This window comes from Adelges cooleyi, unplaced genomic scaffold, assembly GCF_023614345.1.
Source record: "Adelges cooleyi isolate 19-005CV unplaced genomic scaffold, UGA_ACOO_1.1 ACOO_flye_CR_arks_rails_tigmint_CR_PRNA_21, whole genome shotgun sequence".
In the NCBI taxonomy this organism is placed as follows: Eukaryota; Metazoa; Arthropoda; class Insecta; order Hemiptera; family Adelgidae; genus Adelges; species Adelges cooleyi.
This window is the reverse complement of record NW_026095871.1, coordinates 9,027,137-9,039,201: the sequence shown is the minus strand read 5'-3', so window position 1 is coordinate 9,039,201 and position 12,065 is coordinate 9,027,137. Positions and strand designations below refer to the sequence as shown.

Here is a 12,065-nt window from a genome sequence, read left to right as displayed (position 1 = left end):
TACGACCATTGTACAAGATATCAAAAGCTGTTAAAATTCGTTTTAACCTACCTACTGTTTATAATATTATAAATATTATATTACCTACAGCGCGGCGGTCGAGGCGAATAAATTATTATTGTATTCGACCGAGCCAATTTGTTTAGCGAGTACATTGTTCTTAGCGCGTGCCCTTGAGCCGTACGGTCGCACACATAAATAAAACCGAAATCCGCACAAGGTTCATCTGCGCCGTTCGGACGTGATTCACCTGTGTGCCCCATACTCGGACTAAGGATGACAAAAAGAAAAGAAAAGTGCAATTGAAAAAAATACATGTGTATAGCGAAACGGCAGCGACGGCGACCTCAAGAAAACCGGATATTTGTTTTATTATAATATTATATACTCGAACGAAGACGAGACGTTGGAAATCAATTAAAAAACATTAAAAAGAATTTCGTTTGTCTACACTGGCGACGCGTACACTCTTGTAAGGTAGGAGAGGGTGGATAGGTGGGTGGGACCCATAAATCTCGGATACGCCATCGATACACAGCGGTCAGGCATCGTGGTATCGCGCCGGCAGTAGTAATAGTAGTAGAATACATAGTAATAACACTAGTGTATAGAAAGGAAAATAATAATGTGAATACATAGTATGTGTGTGTGTGTATAACCCCCTCACTTATGTCTCTTCCATATACCGCGGGCTTATTATCCTATATGGATGCGTATTTATATAGAATCATAATATGTACAATAGTACTGAGTGCGTGTGTGTATGAGTAGCCGGAGGCAAACTATTTCACACTTGATCCGGCGACGTACTAACGCTTAACTGTGATCTCATAGTATAAGGACCTCATCTAACCATCAAATGGTTAGCTTTAATCAATTCCTAGTATCATATGTCTATAAACATAAGATTGTTGAGTTCATTGGCTTTTTAATTATTTCACTCTAGACCTCTGTACTAGGGCTTTCTACATTTACAGAGATATTGGGCTATCTGAGAAAAGGACACAAGCGAGGTTAAGCGTTCCAATTAACAATTGGAATTAGGTAGCTCCAATTGTTCCTAAAGCCATAGTTGACCAGAAACAGTTAAACTCGAAGAAAACTATGCTACTTTATTTGGGCTAAAAGTTTCAACAATTCTATCTGTTTTTTCAAGTTGATATTTAATATCATACACCGAAGTTAGGACCATCCTGAAAAAAACTGCAATAATATTATAGGAGTAAAAGAATCATTGTATACAAGAAAAACTGTTACTAGAAAAAAAACTACGGTCGAAAAAGAAATAACAAGATAATTAACTAGCGTCTCAAATCTGAATATTAATGTATTAAGTATGCAATGTTGTCATGACTCAAATAAAACGAATAAAATGTACTAATTAAAAAAAAAAAACTTTATTAAACTAGGAAAAAATTTCGGATATTTGACAATTTTGAGATCAGCCTAACACCTGCTGTCAAGTTTTCATGTATATCAAGTAGTTGTTAAAGTTCTACAATTGCCACTAAAACCGACCGACGTTTCGGTGAACGATCCCTTTTACCGATCGTCGATTCGGTGGAAGATTATTATTTTTTTCAGGTAAAACAAAAATAAAATAAAAAAACCCACATCGAGACAGATCTTCGGGTCGTAGCAGTACCCTAATTAACGTGCGCGCGTGTGTTTATAATTTGTCATTACGGGCGCCCCCTAATAATATCCTCTCGGCCGAGATTACCTACTACTCCACCTCTTCGTCGGTGATTACACACACACACAAACACGCGCGGTGTATACGGTGAGCAAGTGATGAGTGAGTATGCGGGAGGAGGAGTTGGGACGAGTGAAGAAAAAATAAGAATCCGACCGGCGGCGGCGGTGCGGCGGCCCGCTCGGGTGTAAAGGGGAATCCGGCGGAGGAATGCAATGCGTCGATGTGGAATGCGCGCGGACACGCAACAACGTAGGCAGATGTCCGAACCGGCAACGCCGCCGCTTCACCTTCTTCTCTCCGCCTGGGCCGCGTGTGTCGACTGGGACGTTGTCACACCCGTGTCGTTTTGCTCCCATACGATTCCCACTTTTCGTCGTTCCCGGACGCCATTCACTATCGAAGAGCCGCGCGTCGACTTCACAGCTAAATCCCGTTTTTACTAAATAACGACTAATTTTCAACTCCCCGCAGAGACCGCGGCCGGGACAAGTCATGAATCACGCCGTTGGGGTAGTATTGACGTTAATATGGTATTTAAATTGTAGACGGCCTTCAACACTCGATCAAACCCAACTTGTAGTACAATATTTTAACATTAACCTTTTTGGCAGCACATTTCACATCTTATGCTCGATAGGACTCTTTTCTGTCGATAAATTGGATTATCGTTGCGATCGGTGGTCGTCGAGTCGTCGTAGCCGCCCAAGGTCCAAGAGACGATCGTTGCATACGCCTTGGGTGTAGGTACTGTGTAAATAGGCATATATATATACCGTGCGAGTACGCGTATCGCGAGCTAGAGAACTCGACGTCGGGGTACCCGTGAGACGGGCGGGTGTAGGGGTGGTGACACGGAGAAGTCGGCGGTGACAATATAAGGGAGAGGCGGGTGGGAAGCAGCAGCTAGAGGGGAACAAACCAGACTCTCAGGGCGACCAATGTGAATATATAAATACATACAAACCGCGCGTGCGCCGCGCTCGCTTGCGTTTTTATTTTTATTTTTTTCTGCAAGCATCGTCCCGCCTCCGCCACTGTATCCATTACACCATTATGCTAATATTTTCAACATCGTTTTCATTTGTAAACCGACCGAACGCGAAATGCGAGATAAAGCGCTGTGTGTGTGTTGTGCGCGGTTCAACGAGCTTGCGGCACTGTATAGGAGAACTGCGCAGGAGACAAAGGGCAACAGGACGTCGGTGCACCCTGTGTTGAGAAACGAGACCGCCGCGTTGTCGCATTGTGTTTTTTTCTCTTTCTTTCTACATTTGTTATCCTCCGCAGAAGGAGTGATGTAGTAGTAGCAGCAGTAGTAGTAGTAGTAGAAGTAGGTAGTATAGGTAGTGTAAGTATTGTATAGGCGGTGTAGACGACGGTGGCGACGTCGGAGGAGTTTATATATATGCATAAAACAGTAGAAGATTGCATGTATAATAATATTGTGTTGCATACATAATGATAGGGTGCGTTTGTTGAATACCGTCGTCAAGCCTGTGCAGTTATATACCGAATGGCCTATGCTCTATCAACGGGCATATAATCCTGATGAGGATAAGCAATTATTACAATATTGGATAAAAAATAACATGCGTTAACGCGTTCAGACCGCGTTATGTTGATACCCCTAGTTATGGATTATATAATATTTTAACGGATCGGTAAATGTGTAGTATTTTAATCACATCATGCGCGTGTCCGGTCGCTGAGGATAATAATAATAACAATATTATCCTTTGCCAAGGTCGAAACTAACGGTAAACGCGATTAAGTTCGTGTCCGGGTAATTACATTATTTATCAGTATAAAAAAAAAAAGGAAAAAAGAGAAGATTTTATCCGTACACTATTTATAGATGTTTTTTTTTTAATTTATCTCGTCAAGAAAAATGGCACACGCGATACAGCATTTTGTATGTAATTTTTAAAAGGAGGACGTACCTACCTACCTTCAATGCGCGTGATGAGAGTGAGGAAAGAGAAACTAATTAAAAAAGACGATTGCGGTATTTTAAATGCAGATCCGATCCGCGTTCGTAGATTGCCCGTGTGATCCAATTTATTTTTATGGCTCTGGTATAAATAAGTTTGGATGCAATAAAAAATTATCGCCCGACCAACCACGAATTTAGTATGGAAAAAAATAACATTTTCTGCTTTTTAATCTGCCAACGAGTTTAATCGACTCAATATTATTTTCGAGGTCAGCAAATAGAATTTCATTGATGTCTTACATGTTTATATGGCGCGCGGAGTTGGGCTGGCAGAGTTTTTGAAAAATCGGTTGTTACTTGTTTCTATTTGACATCACTCACCTCTTTATACTTACACAAATGAACAGTTTTAGCGTGCAATTACACACAGAAATAATACAAATTATTTAAAGTAGAGACCCTTTCTAAGGGCATCTTTCAACTCGTCGTAACATATTTTTATCGAAAATCGCCCATTTTTTTAATTTAGATAATCCTAAATCTTTAATTTTGGTATTCGTTGTACTACTACGCTAAAGCTCAGCTCCTGAGAAAAATGTATAGGTAGTTGGGTGGAACATGTAGGTAGTACATAAGTAGATATATACATTTTGTCTTGTTGTATCAAAAAAATTGCCTATACTCTACTCTCTGACAAAAACAGGTAGCGTGGCGTCCTGCTTTAAGGGTAGTGATGTCCAACGATTGTTAGGTAGGTATATGTAAGAAAAAATACAAGAGTGGTGACAGGATTTTCGAGTGGTCGCCAGCAACTGCACTCGGACAAGAGTGTTTGCATCTTATGTCCCGCGGCGAAGGACAATGCTCAGGTGTTGTGATCCCGACAGGCGGTCGTTGGCCGCGTGAGTTTTTCTATCCTTGCTTATTTTCAAATTATATTCCACACACACTATTATAGCGCATGCTATAGTAGTGTACATAATATACTTGCTACGCTGCTACTACAACTAGTACTACAACTACTACTACTGCTTATTTTTTCCGCGGTTTAGAGAATAATAAAACGGCCTCGTCGTTTAAAACACCGACGGCGGCTGTGACGGGTTTTTATTATAGTATAATATAATAACGTTGTCGGCGAAAACGGTCGCATTTTTCAAAACAAATACACACGGTGACAACAACTGCCTACACCGCCGGCGTATACCCTTTTGTGCGCCGTCAAGTAGTTCAGTAGCGCGTTCACAACAAACACACCTACACGACTATACACAAAATAGTGTCAAAAGAATTACCGACAGCGAAAATCCAACCCCTTCACGTTCAAGGTAAACCGATGCCAAGTGTGTGTGTGTGTATCTCCGTGGCCCTTGTGTGTACTGCGAATTCGATACCACTTAACGGCCAACACTTCATTCAGCATTCGCTTCCACGGTTGGTCCAGGCATTGGTCATATTATATACTTGTCGGTATAATAGAACATTGTAGGAAACCCAAAACCGGGTCTGAATAATCCAGAAAACACCCTACACCCTAAAACAGTAAATACACAGCATATGGCGTGATTTAAACAAATATATGGGTTGTATTTAAAATTTAATCGTCCCAACCAAACTTAACCTAATCAAAATTTTGGCCAATCTCGATTCTATTCAAGTTGTATTATATTATTTATATATTTGTTTCTTGGTAAGAACCGCTCGCTCTCTCCGCTGCCGATGTTTTGCCTGCCGTCGACGGCTATTAGTATGATTTTTCATCATTCTCATCAGAACGTGATCATTTTGCCGAGATAACAATCTCGATCCAGTTGATGATCGATCGGGTTTTAAACGGTGCAACGATTATTATTATTATGCTATTGCCGCAGTTGTACTTTTTTTTTCTCCTCGATATAATATATATATATATACATAAACAAATGTACCATTGGAACAACAAGAGTACATTACACAATTCTACATAAATCATATCTGCGGTGAATAATATTATATAATTTATTATTACACACCAATCCCGTGCTATGTGGCTGTGAATGAAAACTTACATCCATGCCTATGTATACACCCGCAGCGACAACAATAATGTGATAATACTTTAATATTGAAATAATACAATTAACTGTTGTTCTAGCTGTGTGATAAGCAAAATACAAAACAGCCGGGATGATCGTTATTATTATTATTTTTTTTAAACACAGTCGTTTCGATAAAATTGGTTCGTTTTGCCGTGCCATGAATTTAAGTGCATTAGCCGTATCTCGTTAACACGATTCGTGATTTGGTCGTAATACGCGACTCGATGATTATTTTTACAGCAACCGGACGACGCCGATAACGTCCGGCAATCATCGAATGCATAATTATAAAATTCCGGCGTACGGTGCACGCCGCGACCGGGCTTGTGTTGATTTCTTTTTAAAAAAGGTTATTAAATTTGTGTCGTATAACACCGAAATGATAACGTTTATAAGACCAACTAATATATTGACTCATTAATATATTAGTTAAAAAAATATTTTGTATACCTAATATATTTCTATCGGACGAGACTTACCAAAAACTTTTATGTATTTAAGTAGTGAGCTCGTTTAAATTAATATATACGGTCCAAATGATACTATCGATATGAACCACATAACGTTCATTAATGGAAATTAGCAAAACATAAAATAATTAAAACGTTTGTTTTTGATTGGTACATATTAAGCGTTTTTAATAAATTTAAAAAAAATACAAATTTTATAAAAGTATTGTAGGTATAAACGATATAATTTACAAAATAATAATATTAATAATATGAACAATGTGATTATTTACACGAGTGGGGTCGAGCGGTCGTTAACTGTCGGATTCTTCGGTGGAATCGTCGTTGTAAGATGACGGGCTGGACGCGGTGCTGCACGCCTCGTTCTTCATCGTTGTGGACGCCCCGTCACCGCCGGTGGACGGCCGTTGCTGACGTTGGTGTTGCGTGGACGACACCGTCTGGTTGATGAAGGGGAACGGTTGGTACGGTACCGCGGAGAAGCACCGGAGATCTGGCATGAACGGCGCCGGAGGGTACGTTTCCTGGAGGGCATCGTTGAACTTGATACGGGCCACCAATTGGAGTACGCCGATTTTGAACTCGATTTTTTGCTTTTCGCTCATCGATTTGACGGTGGGCAACAACGACACCATGAATGACAGGTCGCCGTCGAGCCGGCACAACGCGTCTGTGGCCGATTGGCCGGCGAACGCGTTCAACGTTTCGGCGTGCTGTTGAACGTCCAATGGTAGCGGCGGCGTCATCGTTTCTGGTTTAGTAGACTCTTGTTGTGCCGACGTCCCTTCGCCCAAGTTTTTCCGGACTTTCTTTCTCGACGGTTCCCCTTCGGTTTTAACGCTGCTTTTCGATTCCTGGATGAACGGTATCAAAAACTGTAGGTGATCGAAAAGATAGTATTTTTTCCTGTGCTCCGGCGGCCCCTTGGACTTTCTCGGTTTCTTCCCTTTCACGTCCTTCACGAACGAATCTTTGATGTTCGTCCATTTCTTTTTGACGTCGGCCACTGAATATCAACAACAATAACATAACTATTATTATTTACATACTCTATCGATGGTTTTTCTTAACACTTACCTCTGTCACGTTGATCGAACGAACTGAGCGCGTGCCAATCCGAGTACAAAGTTTCGGCGATCTCCATCCACATGTTGGTCAGCACTTCTTTGTTCAGATGATTGACGTCGGCCGTGTCCCATATACACGACCGTTTGCGTATTTCGTGGATGAGTTTTTCCGTGAAGTACACCATGTTTTTTTTTTAGTTTTAATCGTTGCCGGGGCAATGGAAAATAAAACGTTATTACATTTGTGCGTGCGACCGTTACGTTTACCGAACTGTGTTCGACTGGTCGGACGCAAAACAGTAACGGCGGGGCCCCGGCACACACCGGACGGGCGCCCGTCGTTCGATATGAAAACCGAGAGGGTCCGTCGCGGGTGTGGTGGCAGGCGGTGCACGGTGCCACGGCCGGCGGTGAGGCGGTGACAGCTGCGGCGGCAACGCCGGCGGGACGGGACGGAACGGCCGGGCGGCGAGAACCCGCGGAGGCGGAGGGGAAAATGAAAAACACGGCCGGTTTGACCGGGTCGCTACGGCGGATGCCCGTATTAAAAACATCCGCCCGGTTGATTTTCGAGACAGGGGTGACCAAATTGCGCGCGGCACCCACGGCACGGTCGGCCGCCGGCGCGGGCCGTCCGGTTTTGCCAACCCATGGCGAGCCGCGGCGCGCTGGCACCGCCACTATCGGTCGTGGCTCGCATCACATGCCAAACAACGCCGCCGGCGCTCGTTATCGTTTGTCTGTCGTGTAAAAACCAACACTTCAAATTAAAAACGACATATTAAAAAATCGATATTCAACATTATAGAGCTGTGCTACACGAAGAAATATTCATGTGGTTAATGGGTTTTAAAGATTTCGTAGGTCCAGACACACAAAAAAAAAAGTAAAAACAGATTATTGTAATAATAATAATTTCACACATCGCAACGAATAATGAACATTGTCCAATATTTCAACATTTTTTTTTTTAACGCTTTTGAGAAAAAATGGGGTTTTTTTTGTAATTAAGAACACGCCAAGAAATTGGTATTTGTTCTTAATTACATTTTATAAAGCCATTAAAAAATATTAATATTTATAGACATAAGCCAGTTATCCTAATACATATTTATACAGTTTAATGCCACCAAAATGATATTATAAAATGCATTCTTTCACAGGATTAAAATAATATTATATATTCATGTCAACTGTATATTTACTAATTAGTTTTTCTAATCTTTTTTTTCAGGTGAGTGACCAATGTGGTGAAGTAATAATTAATACACAATGAGCGACACGCGATCACGGCGCGTTGCTGATATTACGGAGTAAGATTAATTTTTTCTAATATAGTCATAATAATTTATTTTTATCGACCAAACAAGGTAATAATGATTAAAACCCCTACCAATCGAGATTCTAACGATGGTTATATAGTACTTTTTTTTTTGTACTATTTCATAAATAATTAGGTTTTGGACCAGTTCCTACGCACATACGAATCCTACTTATATAATGGCATTTTTTTTTATAAAAAAAATAATACTATACTACGTTCAGATATCATTGAAAGTTGGGTCTGATCGTCGAGATGTGTGTGTGTGTGTGTACTTAAAGATCACATAAATATTAATGACGTGCTGGGCCCGTTTACAAATCAGGATCCGATATGCATGTTTCATAGGTAAAACTACATGTACAAACGGAAGAAGATGCAAACAGCGCCTATGCTCGCTTGCGGTCTGACCGCGCTGATATTTATGATGCCGGCATCCATATTATATACATAATATTATGTCCTATAGAGCATTACATACATAATATCATATTATGTCGTGTAAACCGTTTATTAAATCTGATAACTTGTAATTGGGGTTTTTTTTTTTTTTTGAAAATTTACCGCTACCATCTTTTTCTATATATTATAATATGATATCCATAAAATACTGTTATATTAGCGGTGTTCGGTAGTTCTTTTTGTATGTATAGTATTTACTATGTTAGTACATACTAAATAACCGCCATAGATTCAGCTATAGCATGAAACTGACTATAGTTTAAATGTAAACAATTATTAAGTTACTTCTTCGCATCATTTTTCATACAAACATTTTACATCAAAATATCGTTAATTTCACTAAGTTCACTTATCCTAACCAACTTGGCTTTTTTTACCTAAAATGTACAACGTTTTAGGGAGAACACTATCGCTTTGTTGTCACCCAGAGAAATCTAACCTGCCCCATCTTAAGTCTGTAATTTTTTAAAAACAACAAGTTCTCTGAAAAGTTAATAAATTAGTACAAGAAGTAACTTTTGTTTTCCCTCCAATTAAATTTGTTTTGCTCTTCTTAACTGCGTTTACGTGGCGTGATATAAAAAACTCACAGACACCAAAGTATACAATTAATTATTATAAATGATAAATATTTTTAAATTATATTAAAACATTTTTTACTATATTTAAAATATGCACAAACCGAGCCGAATCGAATATTTTTTTAACTAAATTGGAATTTTTTTTTTATTGATTTGAATTTAAAATTTATAAAAGTAAATTTGACCTGTTTACAATTTTAATTCTATTTGAAAATTGCATTAGTTTTTTTTAGTTAGTCGAAATTCGTTTTTTCTATATTGAGTGTTATTTTTTACTTCTTACGCCTACATTTTGTTCCACATCTTTGACAGTGCGGTTTACGATTATTCAAAAATCATTCCTATTCTCGCCTCAAGTTCGTGTTTAAACCGTCGCCATATTTAAATTATTGTTTTACCAATCATTATAGCCAAAGTAGATGTTTTTTTATGCCTACACAAAAAGATGGACCCAATCCATAGAGCTGAAAATTGTCGATAGAAACCGATAACCCCCATATCGGACGGTCTTCCCTGGGCTGTATATTTTTAAATCAATTAAAGGATTTTAGTATATTATTATAAGTTGACCCTAGACTGATACTACTCTTGTCTTGGTTTTGGTGCGTTGGACGTGGGTCAATACATTTTGCAAGGCGCACCGCGTAGGCAAATCGGTAGCGCACAAGCGTTAGGTGTCGGTGTCGGCGAGCTCGTTTTAACGCCCGGAGTTGGTATGAAAGCTCATCCATCCAATCAAGACACTTTAATAATTGTGTTTAATATAAATGTATAGCTTAAGCCTAAAAAGGTCAATGTCACGCCTTTTGAGAAAATGTATAAAATATAATGACACAGCCTGGACAAAAATTAAAGTTCAATAGCCAAAAGTAAGATTGGCCTTTGTTCTTCGCGAAAGCCATATGAATATATTCTGTTATATTATAATGTGCACCGCGTTGACTGTATAAATGTTTTTTATTATTTTATTTTTTTTCCATTTGGGTTCTGAAACCGGTGGTGGAAAACACGTGCGTGCCACCGAGGCGTCGTCGGGTCGAATCGTGAATCCATTGTCACCCGAGCTCTCTATAATATTATAATGTACCTAAGGCCGCCGAATAATATATGTATTATTGAGTGGCCGCCTCTGCTGCAGCCTTATGCTGTTGCTATTATTATTGTTACTATATCGATTGCATTTGACTTAATATATTATTATGGCAAATAAATGCGCTTCGAACGCGAGAAATGTGCGAGAGAAAAAATGTTAAAAAGAAAAACACAAGCAAACAGAAAAAAACGCCTTAACCGTGGCCGTCGTGGTCGGGGAACGGCTCGTGTGCGCGAGAATTTTACTCATTTAAATACTAAACGAGCACGACGACGCCTCGGTGGTAATACTTTTTTTTATTTTTCTTCTTCTTTTTTTCCGTTCATGAATTTCAAAACGGCCTCGTACGCTCACGTTCTGACCTATCATCCGAGAAGCACCCCGAGTTGCCATTTTAACAATAATATATATTACATATATACATGTACACAAGGATATATTAATATTACCGTCGTCGTAGTCGTCGTCGTCGTCGTCGTGATGCGAACGGACGGGGTAGAACGCGAATAACGGTGTAGTAAAGTATTATAAATTATTGTGAATAAAAAGATAAATAAAGATTATAAAAAAAAAAACAATGTATTCGACGCCGGTAACTGCTGGATATTTTGTTATCACCATTTACAAACCGTATCATGAGTTAAGGTTTCACAAACAAACAAATATTTCAAATATGTTTAAAAAAAAATCATTAGTTTTTATGCTATCCTATGTATAATTGTTTATTCAATCACAATAATTGCTATTATAATGTTCCAACAAATATTTATAACATCTAAAAAAAACATTGTGGAATCTGACCAGGGCTTCGTTAGAGCCCAACAGAGTAGTGTTAGGTTAAAGACTATGAGAGTTAGGCTTGTAGAGGGACAGTTTATATATTTAAAGTTTAAATTTAAAAATGGAAGGCTTTTAACGTTTTGCTATATGAAACCGTGCATTCGTGAATCCTACAACCCGATGACTGAACATTGGCTATATCATTCGAGTTGAGCACACCTCTAGCTATAGTAAACCCTTAACACAATAAGAATATATGATATTGTTGTATGTATATTCATTATGTACTATTATTACATACTCCGGACCGGCCAGATGATTCGTAAAAAATCCTATACAAACAACTGTACAAAAACATTTAAATAATATAATAATAATAAGAAAAAAATAACTCATGAAAAAGGTGTTTCAACAAATTGAATTATTAAACCAAAACCTTATACATAGTATATGACAGACGGTCCGACTTTATTAACAAGTGTATGTATAACTTATACTTACAAGTAGAATATGTATATATTATGTAAACTATTATTACTGTATACGCGTCTGTTAGTTTTGTTGTTTTTTTTTTTTTACTG

General features: G+C 38.8%; 2 protein-coding genes across 2 annotated transcripts in view; one reads left to right on the top strand and one right to left on the bottom strand.

The window, feature by feature from the left end:
- LOC126834829 (protein dachsous) overlaps window positions 1-12,065 on the top strand; it is a 92,733-nt gene that overhangs the window by 28,448 nt on the left and 52,220 nt on the right. The window lies entirely within an intron of this gene.
- LOC126834834 (uncharacterized) lies at window positions 6,337-7,559 on the bottom strand. The gene is made up of 2 exons (XM_050567026.1): window positions 7,258-7,559; window positions 6,337-7,186 (listed from the first exon to the last, which is right to left on the bottom strand). Exons 1-2 carry the CDS (start codon window positions 7,430-7,432, stop codon window positions 6,474-6,476), a joined length of 888 nt encoding a protein of 295 aa, XP_050422983.1. The 5' UTR covers window positions 7,433-7,559; the 3' UTR covers window positions 6,337-6,473.